This window comes from Pristiophorus japonicus, unplaced genomic scaffold (assembly GCF_044704955.1).
Source record: "Pristiophorus japonicus isolate sPriJap1 unplaced genomic scaffold, sPriJap1.hap1 HAP1_SCAFFOLD_636, whole genome shotgun sequence".
Classification (NCBI taxonomy): Eukaryota; Metazoa; Chordata; class Chondrichthyes; family Pristiophoridae; genus Pristiophorus; species Pristiophorus japonicus.
In genome coordinates this window covers 93,927-110,866 of record NW_027254548.1, presented here as the reverse complement: position 1 = coordinate 110,866, position 16,940 = coordinate 93,927, and the positions used below count along the sequence as shown (strand labels likewise).

The 16,940-nt window shown below is 43.2% G+C and overlaps 1 protein-coding gene across 1 annotated transcript in view; it reads left to right on the top strand.

Moving 5' to 3' along the window:
- LOC139255807 (hepatic lectin-like) overlaps nucleotides 1–16,940 on the top strand; it is a 109,912-nt gene that overhangs the window by 9,493 nt on the left and 83,479 nt on the right. The window contains exon 2 of the mRNA XM_070874001.1: nucleotides 1,416–1,514. Coding sequence (XP_070730102.1) covers nucleotides 1,416–1,514 — 99 coding nt within the window. The remainder of the gene's footprint in view (nucleotides 1–1,415; nucleotides 1,515–16,940) is intronic.

Here is a 16,940-nt window from a genome sequence, read left to right as displayed (position 1 = left end):
GTACTTTTATTAAAAGGTGTTCAAACCCAAGATTTTCCAATAAAACCAAAATGTTTATCAAGGAGATTCACCTGAAATGTATCAAAATCTCAATTCAAATATTGTACTGCCAATCTTTTATTTAAAACTCTTTTTACTGAGCTAGAAGCTTTCGCGTTAAGGTTTTACACAAAGGAAAATGGGGGCATACTTCCCCAGCCTGCATCCTCGAGAGACCCACGCAGGCTTTTTTAAAAGGCATTACAACTTCCCTTCTCCATTCTTTATCTCATTCCTAGACTAAATTTATTGTCTTTCAACCCAATGTAATCAATGATTACGTGTTTTCTTTTGACAAATAAGTGAGCGTGTCTCAATGTTTTTTAAAAAACCAATGGGACCACGCATTTTTTATCTTTTGCTCAATAAACCTATCCTTTGTCCATTTCCTAGCTCCGTAACTTATCATCCGAATAAATCCGCATCTTAAAATGTAATTCAATTCTAGGTTCACACTTTCTTAAAACTTCCCACATACAGGACAACACTGCAAAGGGTTAAAAAAAATCTTCCACTCTGTCTGAAAAAGTGGGTGGAGCTAAAACAAACAGACAGCTCCACCATTTTTTCCAACAGGCTTTCAGACACATGAAAAATCTTTAATTCCCACCTCAAATATTCCGCAGTCAAAAATCACACAAGCACTTTCATTCAAAGACAGACATTCACAAAAGTCTCTCTTCATTCAACAAAGCTTATTGTTTGGCTGGCTCCATTTTTGGATCCACACGTCACTTAAGATAGTCACTATCAGGTTTTTTTTAATGGTCGTCCAAAACATATCTACTAAGCGAGCCGTCCGGCCCCCAATCTAGTGTATCTTTACATGCCATACTTAATTTGGTACGTCTACCCTGATATCAGTTTCACTATATTCTCAGATACTGACCGTCTTCCCACTTGTATCATTTAACTCCGGTGTTTACGGTCCCACCGACTTCTTATCGATTTAAACTGTATCTCTAGATACTGATTGTCCCTCTAATTGGTTTCCCCTACCCCTAGAGCCTGCAATCCCATCGACACCCTTATTGATTTATGGTTCCTCTACCCGGTTCCCCTTTCTTTGTAACCACCAGTTGAGTTTCCAGGGTATTTTTTTCCCTTCATCATATCTTGCCTTAACCATTTTCTTCTTAACCTTTTCAAATTTATCTCTCAGAAACTCTTCTGGTAGTTTATACCTCACCCCTCCAAGGGCCTTGGCGCTTTCCTTTATCATTTCTTACACCGGGGCTTTTTCCCCAGTTCCCGTTTTTCCACCTTTACTTATGTGGAACCTCGTTTTCTGGCTGGATAGCTAGTCCACCCTCACCGGGGATTCCCCACTATCCCGTATACATACTTATTCTCCCGACACATGTATTTACTTACAGGGTCCTGACACGCCCCTCAACTGGATTTACCGGCTGCACGGACTCCGCTTCAGATTCGTTGGATCTGTGGCTGGGACTTTGGGAGGAGAATTTCTCAAGGTAATTCTCTACTCACTCGGTTTTAGGTTGGTTCGGCTTTTTGAGTCGAATCTTCCGTCCAGTAGATCCTGCCCGACTGCGTCAAGTTGTTAGGTTTAACTTCAAACCACCACTCGGAGTCGGTTAGCCTTAAAGTAAATGCAGTTTTTATTAATAAAAGATACAAGCCGGCAGGGGAGCTATCCTTGAAGGAATGCTCAAAGAAACTGCCAGAGATATCTTATTTTATACAGTTTCAGATTATAGCATTACATAATTATGCGAGTTACAATTAATACGTGCTGATTGATTCATACATGATTGATTAGTACAGCGCTTCCTCCAATCTGGCTTCTATATGCCTTAATTGGTCATTCCGAACACAAGTTGTCATGGTTCTCTTTATTTTTATCTTGTCTTGTTATACAATTCAAATTCTATGTTATCTGTGTCTGTGCCCGGCTCCCAAGGCCTTTGGTCTATGAATTGGAACATCTGCTCCTCTGTGGAAGGCATCCCACACATGCTTCCCACAGTCTGAAAAACAGGCTGTGGGATCCATTATAAAAACCTGTTAACTCCATTTTAAAACATCCCAATTATTATTATGAATTGTAATTACGATTTGTAATCTGCCCTTTCATCGTGTTGAAATTAATTCATGCCCTAGCCTTTTCCTATTTCTGTATCCTATTTAAGCCCTAAAACCTGTGCATTTACGATGTCCTCCTCATAATTGTGTGGTGTGTTCAGAACTCTCAAAGGAATACACATCCTCACCTCGTGTAAGAGACAACATCAAAGTCAACAGCCAGCAAGAATAATGATGACGATGAAGAAGGAAAGACTTATATTTATAAAGTGCCTTTCAAGCGCTTTACAGTAAATGAAGTACTTTTTGAGTGTAGTCACTGTTGTAATGTGGGAAACATGGCAGCCAATTTGCGCACAGCAAGCTCCCACAAACAGCAATGAGATAATATCCCGGGGGTAACATTTGCTAATGCAGTTTGGGAGTGTTTAAACTAATATGGCAGGGGGATGGGAACCTATGCAGCGAGACAGGGCGAAGTAATATGGAGTCAGAAACAGATGGTAGAAAGGTAAAAAGCAATAGTGGAAGGCCGAGTAAACAAAGGCAAGAAACAAAAAGGGCCACACTACATCATAATTCTAAAAGGACAAAGGGTGTTAAAAAAACAACCCTGAAGGCTTTGTGTCTTAATGCAAGGAGTATCCATAATAAGGTGGATGAATTAACTGTGCAAATAGATGTTAACAGATATGATGTGATTGGGATTACAGAGATGTGGCTCCAGGATGATCAGGGCTGGGAACTCAACATCCAAGGGTATTCAACATTCAGGAAGGATAGAATAAAAGGAAAAGGAGGTGGGGTAGCATTGTTGGTTAAAGAGGAGATTAATGCAATAGTTAGGAAGGACATTAGCTTGGATGATGTGGAATCTATATGGGTAGAGCTGCAGAACACCAAAGGGCAAAAAACGTTTGTGGGAATTGTGTACAGACCTCCAAAGAGTAGTAGTGATGTTGGGGAGGGCATCAAACAGGAAATTAGGGGTGCATGCAATAAAGGTGCAGCAGTTATCATGGGTGACTTTAATATGCATATAGATTGTGCTAACCAAACTGGAAGCAATATGGTGGAGGAGGATTTCCTGGAGTGCATAAGGGATGGTTTTCCAGACCAATATGTCGAGGAACCAACTAGGGGGGAGGCCATCTTAGACTGGGTGTTGTGTAATGAGAGAGGATTAATTAGCAATCTCGTTGTGCGAGGCCCCTTGGAGAAGAGTGACCATAATATGATGGAATTCTACATTCGGATGGAGAATGAAACAGTTAATTCAGAGACCATGGTCCAGAAATTAAAGAAGGGTAACTTTGAAGATATGAGGTGTGAATTGGCTAGGATAGATTTGCGAATGATACTTAAGGGGTTGACAGTGGATGGGCAATGGCAGACATTTAGAGACCGCATGGATGAACTACAACAATAGTACATTCCTGTCTGGCGTAAAAATAAAAAAGGGAAGTGGCTCAACCGTGGCTATCAAGGGAAATCAGGGATAGTATTAAAGCCAAGGAAGTGGCATACAAATTGGCCAGAAATAGCAGCAAACCCGGGGACTGGGAGAAATTTAGAACTCAGCAGAGGAGGACAAAGGGTTTGATTAGAATATGAAAGGAAGCTTGCAGGGAACATTAAAACGGACTGCAAAAGCTACTATAGATATGGAAAGAGAAAAAGGTTAGTAAAGACAAATGTAGGTCCCCTGCAGTCAGAATCAGGGGAAGTCATAACGGGGAACAAAGAAATGGCAGACCAATTGAACAAGTACTTTGATTCGGTATTCACTAAGGAGGACACAAACAACCTTCCGGATATAAAAGGGGTCAGAGGGTCTACTAAGAAGGAGGAACTGAGGGAAATCCTTATTAGTCGGGAAATTGTGTTGGGGAAATTGATGGGATTAAGGGCCGATAAATCCCCAGGTTGATGGACTGCATCCCAGAGTACTTAAGGAGGTGGCCTTGGAAATAGCGGATGCATTGGCAGTCATTTTCCAATATTCCATAGACTCTGGATCAGTTCCTATGGAGTGGAGGGGAGCCAATGTAAAGCCACTTTTTAAAAAAGGAGGGAGAGAGAAAATAGGGAATTATAGACCGGTCAGCCTGACATTGGTAGTGGGTAAAATGATGGAATCAATTATTAAGGATGTCATAGCAGCGCATTCGGAAAGAGGTGACATTATAGGTCCAAGTCAGCATGGATTTGTGAAAAGGAAATCATGCTTGACAAATCTTCTGGAATTTTTTGAGGATGTTTCCAGCAGAGTGGACAAGGGAGAACCAGTTGATGTGGTGTATTTGGACTTTCAGAAGGCTTTTGACAAGGTCCCACACAAGAGATTAATGTGCAAAGTTAACGCACATGGGATTGGGGGTAGTGTGCTGACATGGATTGAGAACTGGTTGGCAGACAGGAAGCAAAGAGTAGGAGTAAATGGGTACTTTTCAGAATGGCAGGCAGTGACTAGTGGGCTACCGCAAGGTTCTGTGCTGGGGCCCCAGCTGTTTACGTTGTACATTAATGATTTAGACGAGGGGATTAAATGTAGTATCTCCAAATTTGCGGATGACACTAAGTTGGGTGGCAGTGTGAGCTGCGAGGAGGATGCTATGAGGCTGCAGAGTGACTTGGATAGGTTCGGTGAGTGGGCAAATGCATGGCAGATGAAGTATAATGTGGAGAAATGTGAGGTTATCCACTTTGGTGGTAAAAACAGAGAGACAGAGTATTATCTGAATGGTGACAGATTAGGAAAAAGCGGGGTGCAACGAGACCTGGGTGTCATGGTACATCAGTCATTGAAAGGTGACATGCAGGTGCAGCAGGCGGTTAAGAAAGCAAATGGCATGTTGGCCTTCATAGCGAGGGATTTGAGTACAGGGGCAGGGAGGTGTTACTACAGTTGTACAGGGCTTTGGTGAGGCCACACCTGGAGTATTGTGTACAGTTCTGGTCTCCTAACTTGAGGAAGGACATTCTTGCTATTGAGGGAGTGCAGCAAAGGTTCACCAGACTGATTCCCGGGATGGCGGGACTGATATATCAAGAAACACTGGATCAACTGGGCTTGTATTCACTGGAGTTCAGAAGAATGAGAGGGGACCTCATAGAAACGTTTAAAATTCTGATGGGTCCAGACAGGTTAGATGCAGGAAGAATGTTCCCAATATTGGGGAAGTCCAGAACCAGGGGTCACAGTCTAAGGATAAGGGGTAAGACATTTAGGATCGAGATGAGGAGAAACTTCTTCACCCAGAGAGTGGTGAACCTGTGGAATTCTCTACCACAGAAAGTTGTTGAGGCCAATTCACTAAATATATTCAAAAAGGAGTTAGATGTAGTCCTTATTACTGGGGGGATCAAGGGATATGGTGAGAAAGCAGGAATGGGGTACTGAAGTTGCATGTTCAGCCATGAACTCATTGAATGGTGGTGCAGGCTCGAAGGGCCGAATAGCCTACTCCTGCACCTATTTTCTATGTTTCTATGTTTCTATGACCAGAGAAGCTGTTTTAATGATGTTGATCGAGGGATAAATATTGGCCAGGTCACCGGGGATAACTCCCCTGCTCTTCTTCGAAATAGCACCATGGGATCTTTTACATCCACCTGAGAGAGCAAACAGATCCTCGGTTTGAAGATGGCACCTCCGACAGTGCAGCACTCCATCAGCACTACACTGGAGTGTCAGCCTAGATTTACGTCTTCAAGTCCCTGGAGTAGGACTTGAAACCACAACCTTTTGACTCAGAGGCGAGTGTGCTGCGCACCGAGACTGATGGGACCATTCGTATATTTACAATATCACTAAATTCCATTCTAGCACCAGAACAGCCTCTTCGCTGCCATTTGTGTGCAAACTATTCTAACCTGTGCCACGGTCTATTTCTGAGTTGAGATCTAAAGCTTTTCTTCCATTCGAGTTCCACAGATGTTTAGTGAAATGAAAGCATCAAATGTTGATTTCAAGATGGAACTTTCCCAGATAAAGAATGACAGAAAGTGTTTAATGATAATTAGGATCTCCACGTCAAAGGGGTCTCTAGTTTTTCAGACGGTCTGCTCATTCTTCAAGGATTGATCTTCAGTGCAGTGTATTTTGATTGGTTCAAAATTTGAACCAATGAAGTACATGTAGATTTGATTGGTTTGCGTTTCCCAGGAACCGATTATAAAAGCACGACAGATTTTTATGCTGTGAACACATTGGGGGAATTTCCAGAGAAGAAAATAAGAACATAAGAACATCAGAAATAGAAGCAAGAGTAGGTTTACGGCCCCTCCAGCCTGCTCCGCCATTTAATACGATCATGGCTGATCCGATCATGGACTCAGGTCCACTTCCCTGCCTGCTCCCCATAACCCCTTATTCTCTTATCGGTTAAGAAACTGTCTATCTCAGTCTTAAATTTATTCAATGTCCCAGCTTCCACAGCTCTTTGAGGCAGCGAATTCTACAGATTTACAATCCTCTGAGAGAAGAAATTCTTCCTCATCTCAGTTTTAAATGGGCGGCCCAGATTATGCCCCCTAGTTCTAGTCTCCCCCATCAGTGGAAACATCTCTACATCCACTTAGTCAAGCCTCCTCATAATCTTACACGTTTCGATAAGATCACCTCTCAATCTTCTGAATTCCAATGAGTAGAGGCTCTTCCTCCTCAACCTTTCCTCATAAATCAAACCCCTCATAAGAACATAAAAAATAGGAACAAGAGTAGGCCATACTGCCCCTCGAGCCTGCTCCGCCATTCAATAAGATCATGGCTGATCTGATCATGGACTCAGCTTCACTTCCCCGTCCGCTCCCCAAAACCCCTTATCATTTAAGAAACTGTCTATTTCTGTCTTAAATTTATTCAATGTCCCAGCTTTCACAGCTCTCTGAGGCAGATAATTCCACAGATTTACAACCCTCTGAGAGAAGAAATTTCTCCTCATCTCTGTTTTAAATGGGCGTCCCCTTATTCTAAGATCATGCCCTCTAGTTCTAGTCTCCCCCATCAGTGGAAACATCCTCTCTGCATCTACCCTGTCAATCCCTCTCATAATCTTACACATTCGATAAGATCACCTCTCATTCTTCTGAATTCCAATTAGTAGAGGCCCAACCTCCTCAACCTTTCCTCATAAGTCAATCCCCTCATCCCCGGAACCAACCGAGTGAACCTTCTCTGAACTATCCAAAGCAAGGTTATCCTTTCGTAAATATGGAAACCAAAACTGCTCGCAGTATTCCAGGTGTGGCCTCACCAATACCTTATGTACCTGTTTTTCCCTGCAATATTTCCCTGCTTTTATACTCCATCCCCTTTGCAATAAAGGCCAAGAAACCATTGGCCTTCCTGATCAGTTGCTGTACCTGCATACTATCCTTTCGTGTTTCATGCACAAGTATCCCCAGATCTTTGTTTTCTGTTAATTAGCCAATCCTCTATCCATGCTAATATATTACCCTGTAGGCTGTGGTCTCAGAGGTCAGGTCCACCTCTGACCTTCTGAGCAGTTCGAATGGCTCCCATTCCCTGAGTTCTAGACTTTGGATTTATTTGGGGATGTGACAAAGTGCAATAGACAACTGGTTTTGGTGCAAAGAACTTTGATTTTATTAAGGGCAAGAACGTACAATGTCAAACTTGTAATTACGAGAATAAAGAACACTTTATCACACATTCAAAGGGGTTACAGAAAAAATATACACCTCCCACCTCCCAATGCCTAACTCTGACTAGGTTGAACTCCAGGGCAAACAGGGATCCTGCTCACTAGTCCTCTGATTGTCAGTTGCCGGCGGTTCACGATTTCAGGGTTCGCTGGACTCTGTAGGTTCTGCTCGCCGTACCCCGAATGTTGTAGAAGACTTCTTGCTGCGTAATCTTTAGTTGGGTGATGTCCGCTGATGAGGTAGGGCGTATATTGGACTTGTGGGATGAGTACTCACTTTTCTTCTGTCAGCAATAGGTTTTAAAGTTCTTTAGGTAATGTTTCACCTGTTGGTAGCTAGGAACAGATTGTAGAGTGGAAACGTTCAAATCTTCGGTTTCTTCTTGAGGAGTTTTGTTCTTGGAGTTCATCGATCGCGGTGGTTTCGATGTTACCACGTTGGCTGTGGTCAGTTGCTGCCGCGATGGTGATGTGGGAAATTACTGGAACTGCTTTTCTCTACCTTGGTGATGTTCTTCCTTCTTCTTCGATAGCAGAGCAGTGTAGCCCAGGAGTGTCGTCGAGGCAGAAGAGCTGCATAGAAGGCTGTGTAGCAAACTCTCTGGAAGTCTTGTTAAAACTGCTGCGGTGGTCTCTCTCCTCTTTCCCTTCTTCCCCTCTCCTTTCGTTAAAAAACAGGGCCCCAGTTATACTTTGGGAGTCGTTCTAATCTGTGCGCCAAATCAGCCCCGATTCTTTGTTTTAATTTTGGCGGGCTTGATATCTCTTAGTTTTAATTTTGGTGGGCCTGTTAATGGTAATCTGTCTCGGATGTGTCGATCTTTCGAATTTGTTTCATGATCGGAAAAATTAGTTTTTGGTATTTGCAATGTCTGCCTAGGCCTGGGTTTTCCATTCGGACTGGATGGGCCATTATCATTATGTATGCGCTGGATGGGTTTCCTGCTCAGAGTGATGGCTGGCTATCTCTGGGTTGATTGTTGCTATGTTAATGTCTCCCGGGGAGAAGGCTTTTCGAGTTTACACAATTCCCCTGACAATTTGTTCAGCTTCAATACCCAAAACTGGTTTCCTTGAAGGATAGTTATCCTTTAGTTCCCCTTTCCACATGGACCCAATTTGCCTTGTAATATCCCAAATTCAATTAAAACTCGTAGTTTCTTCCATGTGCATTTTAGGATCACAAACTTTCTGGTTGATAGTTCCAAATTTAATTTCCTTTCCAATGAGTCCAAACACTGGGATGGTTTTCCCACAAATTTTGCAATCCGACAACCACCAACCCCATGAACTTTTATCTTGTTCAGTAACTTTTTTTGTGGCACCTTGTCAAATGCCTTCTGGAAGTCCAAATACACCACATGCACTGGTTCCCCTCTATCCACCCAGTTCGTTACATCCTCAAAGAACTCCAGCAAACTTGTCAAATATGATTTCACCTGCATAAATCCATGCTGACTCTGCCTGACCAAATTTTGCTTTTCCAAATGTCCTGCTATTGCTTCTTTAATAATGGACTCCAACATTTTCCCAATCACAGATGTTAGGCTAACTGGTCTATAGTTTCCTGCTTCAACTCTGCCTCCTTTTTTAAATAGGGGCATTACATTTGCAGTTTTCCAATCTGTTGGGACCTCCCCAGAATCCAGGGAATTTTGGTAAATTACAACCAATGAATCCACAATCCCTGCCGCTATTTCTCTTAAGACGCTAGGATGCAAGCCATCTCCGGAACCTAGTGAACCTTCTCTGAACTGCCCCCAAAGCAAGTATATCCTTTCGTAAATATGGAAACCAAAACTGCACTCAGTATTCCAGGTGTGGCCTCACCAATACCCTGTATAACTGTAGCGAGACTTCCCTGTTTTTATATTCCATCCCCTTTGCAATAAAGGCCACGATTCCATTGAATAGATAATAAATGCATGTCCATGTACTGTACAATTTAAAAACAATAGAATTTTACAGCACAGGAGGAGACCATTCAGCCCACGACGTGAGCTGGTTCTCAGAGAGAGCTGTTCACTCTGTCTCATTCACCTGTCCCTTCTCCATACCCTTCGAAATATTCTTTTTGTAAAATCTAACCAAGTCCCTTTTAAAAGCTGAATTCTGATCTGGTTTCAGCTTCCATCACTATTTCTGGTCGGGAATTCCATGTCTTAAAAACAGTTTGCACAAAACAGTTCCTAACCTCTCCCTCAACTTTGTCGGTGATCATCTTCAATTGAGGCCCTCTAGTTCCCAACTCACCAACCAGCGGAAATAGTTTTGCCTGTTTTCTCTGTGAAAATCTGTCATAATTCAAAAGCAAAATTGATCTTGCTCTACAAACAGTGCCACATGATCTAAAGTCTTGTTCCTCTTTCAGTTGCAGGATTGTCTGGGCAGACAGAAAGCTCACTCACTGAACTCAGGACTGACACTTCACAGCTGAAGGAGAGTAAGTTTAATAACCATCAGAGAGACCTTTGATCTCCAATTATTCATACTGGAAACTATCTGAATGGTGACACTGAGATCAGGTGATTGATAATACTGCACAGCTACTTATCACTGGCTCTGGTTACTAAATACATTTGGATCAGGTGTGATCATCAAACGATTCTGAACAGCGATAAGGAGATGTGGATTCTGATCTCTAAAACACCAGACATTTACAGTTTTACATATCGGTACAGTTGCTGTACCTTTTGTTGAGAATGTACTAGAGGGGCTGACACTGGTGCAGGGAGGGTGTGTGTTGGTATGGCTGTACATTCTGTTATTGTAGTGCTGCTGATACACATTTCAGCACATTGGGTTTGGCTGACAGTGGGCACAGACAGGGTCTGGCTATGTAGGGGGCACTTGGGACCACACTACCTTGTCCCGACTTATTGCTGTGACACTTGTGACACATCTGACTGTGGGCCTTTACATTGTTGAGATGGAATGGTGTCAGGATCAGCTGCACTCCCTATCAGATAAGATATAAGTAGCAGAGTTTTCGACGAACTGAAGGTTATGCAGGGTGGAAGGCCGGCCAGGAAAGCATTGGGATAATGGATGGTGGAGGTGACAAAGTCATGGATGAGGGGTTCAGTAGCAGGTGGGCTGAGGTGGGGATGGAGGTGGCAATGTTGAATTCGGCAGTCTATGTGATGGAGAGGATACGGGGTCAGAGACTCAGCTCAGGGTCGAATTGGATGTTGAGGCTGTATTGGCTGGTGACCCTGCAATGTTAGTTGGCAGGATTATCAGTGTTGGTCTTCAGCTGCATGTAGTTTAATTGATGGTGGAAAGGCTGGGAGAAATGATTGTTCCTTTCCCACCTTTCAGTGCCTCTGCTGCTTGACAGACTCCAGTTGTCGCCCTTGTGCTGAGTCTGCACATTCCTTCTCCTTTCCCACTGCCACCAATCAATCTAATGTTGGATCTCCACCATGTCTATCTGAACCCCTCCCTCTGTCCTCTTACATTCTCTAGATCTCTTCATTGCAAACTGCCGACGGGACATTGGCCATCTCAATTTCTCTGCTCCACTCACTCACTCCAAACTACCTCCCTCTGAACTTGCAGCACTCCGCTCTGTCAGATCCAATACCAACTTCGACATTAAACCTGCTGACTACCAATGCATTCACTATTTCTAGGGCCACTTCCTTAAGTACTCTTGGATGCAGACTATCAGGCCCCGGGGATTTATCGGCCTTCAATCCCATCAATTTCCCGAACACAATTTCCCGCCTAATAAGGATATCCTTCAGTTCCTCCTTCTCACAAGACCCACTGTCCCCTAGTACATTCGGAAGGTTATTTGTTTCTTCCCTCGTGAAGACAGAACCGAAGTATTTGTTCAATTGGTCTGCCATTTCTTTGTTCCCCATTATAAATTCACCTGAATCCGACTGCAAGCGACCTACGTGTGTCTTCACTAATCTTCTTCTCTTCACATATTTATAGAAGCTTTTGCAATCAGTTTTTGTGTTCCCGGCAAGCTTCCTCTCAAACTCTATTTTCCCACTCTTTATTAAACCCTTTATCCTCCTCTGTTGAATTCTAAATTTCTCCCAGTCATCAGGTTTGTTGCTTTTTCTAGCCAATTTATATGCCTCTTCCTTGGTTTTAACACTATCCTTAATTTCCCTTGTTAGCCACGGTTGAGCCACCTTCCCCCATTTTATTTTTACTCCAGACAGGGATGTACAATTGCTGAAGTTCATCCATGTGATCTTTAAATATTTGACATTCTCAACCCTTTAAGTATCCTGTGACAGTCTATTCTAGCCAATTTATGCCTCATAGCGTCGAAGTTACCTTTCCTTAAGTTTAGGACCCTAGTTTCCGAATTAACTGTGTCACTCTCCATCTTAATAAAGAATTCTACCATATTATGGTCACTCTTCCCCAAGGGGCCTCACACAACAAGATTGCTAATTAGTCCCTTCTCATTACACATCACCCAGTCTAGGATGGCCAGCTCGCTAGTTAGTTCCTTGACATATTGGTCCAGAAAACCATTCCTAATACACTCCAGGAAATCCTCCTCCACCGCATTGCTACCAGTTTGGTTAGCCCAATCAATATGTAGATTAAAGTCGCCCATGATAACTGCTGTACCTTTATTGCACACAACCCTTATTTCTTGTTTGATGCTGTCCCCAACCTCACTATTACTGTTTGGTGGTCTGTACACAACTTCCACTAGCGTTTTCTGCCCTTTGGTATTCCGCAGCTCCACCCGTGCCGATTCCACATCATCCAGGCTCATGTCCCTCCTTACTTTTGCATTAATTTCATCTTAAACCAGCAACGCCGCCCCGATTCCTTTTCCTCTCTGCCTATCCTATCCTTCCTAAATGTTGAATACCCCTGGATGTACGGTAGCACTGCCGATTACAGGAATCAGTTCTTTTGTGTAATTTCTTAGTTTCGTGCGAACTGGAGTTAAGACTGGCCTTGAGGCCTTGTTGCACCACAACCTTTGAAAGTCTTTTTGCCCGTGTCCAGCTCCATTGACACTGGGAGTCCATTGAATTCAACATTCAGCATTATCGGGGGACAATTCGTGGTGAATGTGTGCACCTCATGTACCTCTTCCTCCTCTATCTGAGGCTCTGGTTTGTTGTGATCCTCCATGGATCTGTCCTCCTCTGCAACATGGTGGTTTGCAGATTTAACAGGCTTAGCAGCTCATCTGTACACTCATTGGAGGTGTCTCATTATTCCACAGTCCTTGCAAACATACTCTTTGAATCGGCATGAATGGAAATGATGATCACCCCCGCAGGGCCAACAAGGTGTTAATGGCCTTGCATTCAACGCCCTTGATGTTGGACTCTGAGTCATCTGCGGACATGTAGCTGCAGGTATGTGTGACCTGCTCTGTACGTTACGATTCGAAAACAACATTGCTTTGTTCACAGTAATTGTAGCAGCACTTGTGTGCTGAGAGATTTGTTTCATATTGTCACTAGTGGCAATGAATGCCTAGACTGTCGCTCTAGCCTTACTCAAGGTTGGGGTCTCTACAGTCAAAAACTTGCGATGTATGGTTTTGTAGCCAATGCCAAGTACGAAAAAGTCTCTGAGCATGTGCTCCAAATGTCCTTCAAATTCGCAATGTCCTGCAAGGCGTCTTCGCTCAGCGACATAACTCGCCACTTCCTGACCTTCAGAACTTTTGTAGCTGTAGAACCGGTACCTCACCATCAGAACGCTTTCCTTCGGGTTCATATGCTCTCGGACCAGTGTGCACAAATTGTCGTACGATTTCTCCGTGGGTTTCGCTGGAGTGAGAAGATTCTTCATGAGGTCATACGTTGGTAGCCCACAGACAGTGAGGAGGATCGCCCTTCATTTGGCAGCGTTCTGTTCCCCATCTAGCTTGTTGACCACGAAGTATTGGTCAAGTCGCTCAACAAAAGTTTCCCAATCATCTCCCTCTGAGAATTTCTCCAGGATGCCCACTGTTCTCTGCATCTTTGGGTTCGCTATCTATATCTCGTCGCCAGTTGTTGTGTATGGAGAAAGAATCAGACTGAATACTGTGAGCTCAAAGTAAAGTGTCTTTTATTGCAGGTCTCCAGAGTGCCTCTCCAACCTGTGAAGCCTCCTTAAATACCTGTGCTCCCAAGGGTTTATGGGATCCCTTGGGACTCCAGGGAATGAGCCCTCTGGTGGCTGTACAGAGTAAATACAAGTCAACATATATAACAGGGGGCAAAGACAGGATCTAGCTATGTAGGGGACCCTAGGTGCTATACTACCTTGTCCTGACTTGTTCCTGTGACACGTGTAGCTAATCCGACTGTAGGCCTTTACATCGTTGTTAAGGAGGCCCTGGCTTCATTGGAGCCAGAACTACATGGAGTGTGGATAAAGAGAAACCAGCATGGTAAAATTTCAAATTTAGTTTGAGGATGAGAAAGCTAGGTCTCAAACTAGTGTCCTAATTACAACGGTATGAAGGCAGAGTTGGTTAAAGTGGACTGGCAAGATATATTAAAAAGAAAGAAAGACTTGGATTTATATAGCACCTTTCACAACCACCAGACGTTTCAAAGCACTTTACAGCCAATGAAGTACTTTTGGCGTGCCGTCACTGTTGTAATGTGGGAAACGCGGCAGCCAATTTGCGCACAAGCAAGCTCCTACAAACAGCAATGTGATAATGATCAGTTAATCTGTTTTATGTTGATTGAGGGATAAATATTGGCCAGGACACCAGGGATACATCCCCTGCTTTTCTTTGAAATAGTCAAGGGATCTTTTACGCCCACTTGAGAGAGCAGATGGGGCCTCGGTTTAGCATCTCATCCGAATGACGGCACCTCCGACAGTGCAGTGCTCCCTCAGTACTACACTGTAGTGTCAGCCGAGTTTTTTTGTGCTCAAGTCCCTGGAGTGGTAAGATTGTAGAAAAGCAGTGGCAAACATTTAACGAGATATTTTATAACTCTCAGCAAAGATATAGTTCAGTGAACCATCCGTGACTAACTCAGGAAGTAAAATATGGTATCAGATTGAAAACAAAGGCATACAATGTTGTGAAGAACAGTGGAAGGCCAGAGGTTTGAGCAAAGGAAGACTAAAAAATTGATAAAGGGAGAGAAGATAGCTTATGAGTGTAAACTAGCAAAAAATGTAAAAACAGACAATAAAAGCTTCTACAGATATCTAGAAAGAAAATGAGTAGCTAAAATAAATGTTGGTCATTTAGAGGAACCAATAATGGGAAACAGGGAAATGGCAGAGTCTTTGAACAAATATTTTGTATCAGTCTTCATGGCAGAAGACACTAAAAGCATCCCAATAATTGATCATTAAGGGGCTATTGGGGGGGAACTTAAAACAATCACTATCACAAGAGCAAAAGTACCCGGCAAACTAATGGGACAAAAGTTGGACAAGCCCCCTGGACCTGATGGCTTGCATCCTAGGATCTAAAAAGAGGTGGCTGCAGAGATAGTGGATGCATTGATTGTAATCTACCAAAATTCCCTGGATTCTGGAGAGGTCCCAGCGGACTGTAAAACCGCAAAAGTAATGTCCCTATTAAAGAAAGGAGGGAGACAGAAAGCAGGAAACTATAGACCAGTTAGCCTAACATCTGTCATTGGGAAAATGCTGGAATCCATTATTGAGGAATTAGTGGCAGGACATTTAGAAAATCATAATGCAGTCAAAACAGAGTCAGCATGAATTTATGAAAGAGAAATCTTGTTTGACAAATTTGCTGGAGTTCCTTGAGGAAATAACGAGCAGGGTGGATAAAAGGGAATCAGTAGATGTCGTGTATAATATTTGGATTTCCAGAAAGCATTCGATAAGATGCCACATAAAAGGTTACTGCACAAGATAAGAGCTCACGGGGTTGGGGATAATATATTCGTGTGGATAGAGGATTGGCTAACTGTAACTAGTGAGGTGTCACAGGGATCACTGCTGGGACTTCCACTAATTACAATTTATATGAATGACTTGGATGAAGCGGAGACAGATTTGCTGATGATACAAAGATAGGTGGGAAAACAAGAATCTACAAAGGGATATAGATAGACCAAGTGAGTGGACAAAAATTTGGCAGATGGAGTATAATGTGGGACAATGTGAGGTTATCCACTTTGGAAGGAAAAATAAAAAAGGGAATTATTATTTAAATTGGGAAAGATTACAAAATGCTGTGATACAGAAGGATCTGAGGGTCCTTGTACATGAAACAGAAATACTTAGTATACGGTTACAGCAAGTAATTAGGAATGCAAATGGAATGTTGGTCTTTATTGCAAGGGGATGGAGTATAAAAGTAGGGAACTCCTGCTACTACTGCAGAGGGATTGGTCAGACCACAACTGGAGTACTGCGTACAGTTTTGGTCTCCTTATTTAAGGAAGGATATACTTGCATTGGTGACAGTTCAGAGAAGGTTCTCGAGGTTGATTCCTCAGATGAAGGGGTTGTCATAGGAAGAAAGGTTGAGCAGGTTGGGTCTATACTCATTGGAGTTTAGAAGTTTGAGAGGTGATCTTATTGAAACATCAGATTCTGAGGGGTCATGGCATGACCGGGTAGATGCAGAGAGGATGTTTCCCCTCGTGGGATAATCTAGAACTACGAGGCATAGTTTCAGAATAAGGGTCCGCCCATTTAAAACGGAAATGAAGAGGAATTTCTTCTCTCAGAGGGTCATGAATCTTTGGAATTCTTTAACCCAGGGAGCTGTGGAGGCTGTGTCACTGAATATATTTAAGGTGGCGATAGACAGATTTTTGAACGATCAGTGAGTCAAGGGTTATGGGAGCGGGCGGGGAAGTGGAGTTGAGGCCAGGAAGAAATCAGCCATGATCTTATTGAATGGTGGAGCAGGCTCGAGGGGCCAAATGGCCCACCCCAGCTCCTATTTCTTATGTTCTTCTCACGATGACATGCACTCAGAGGACTCCTCAGTGACTGCTGCAAAAAGAATCAGAGCACAGCTCATCACTGAAGCCCTCTCTTCTGTATAACACTGTCTATCTTTGAGACCAGGGCCTGACCTCCTTCTCTCACACTTTCAGATTAAGGAACATTCCCTCAATCCACTACCCATCTACAGCATGACAAAACATTAGTCCTCTTTGCCCCAACAGCAGCATGTCAATACTCATCACATGAGTGAATGTCAGCACCAAATGAGTGTAAGCTGAAGGCCAGTATTGGAAG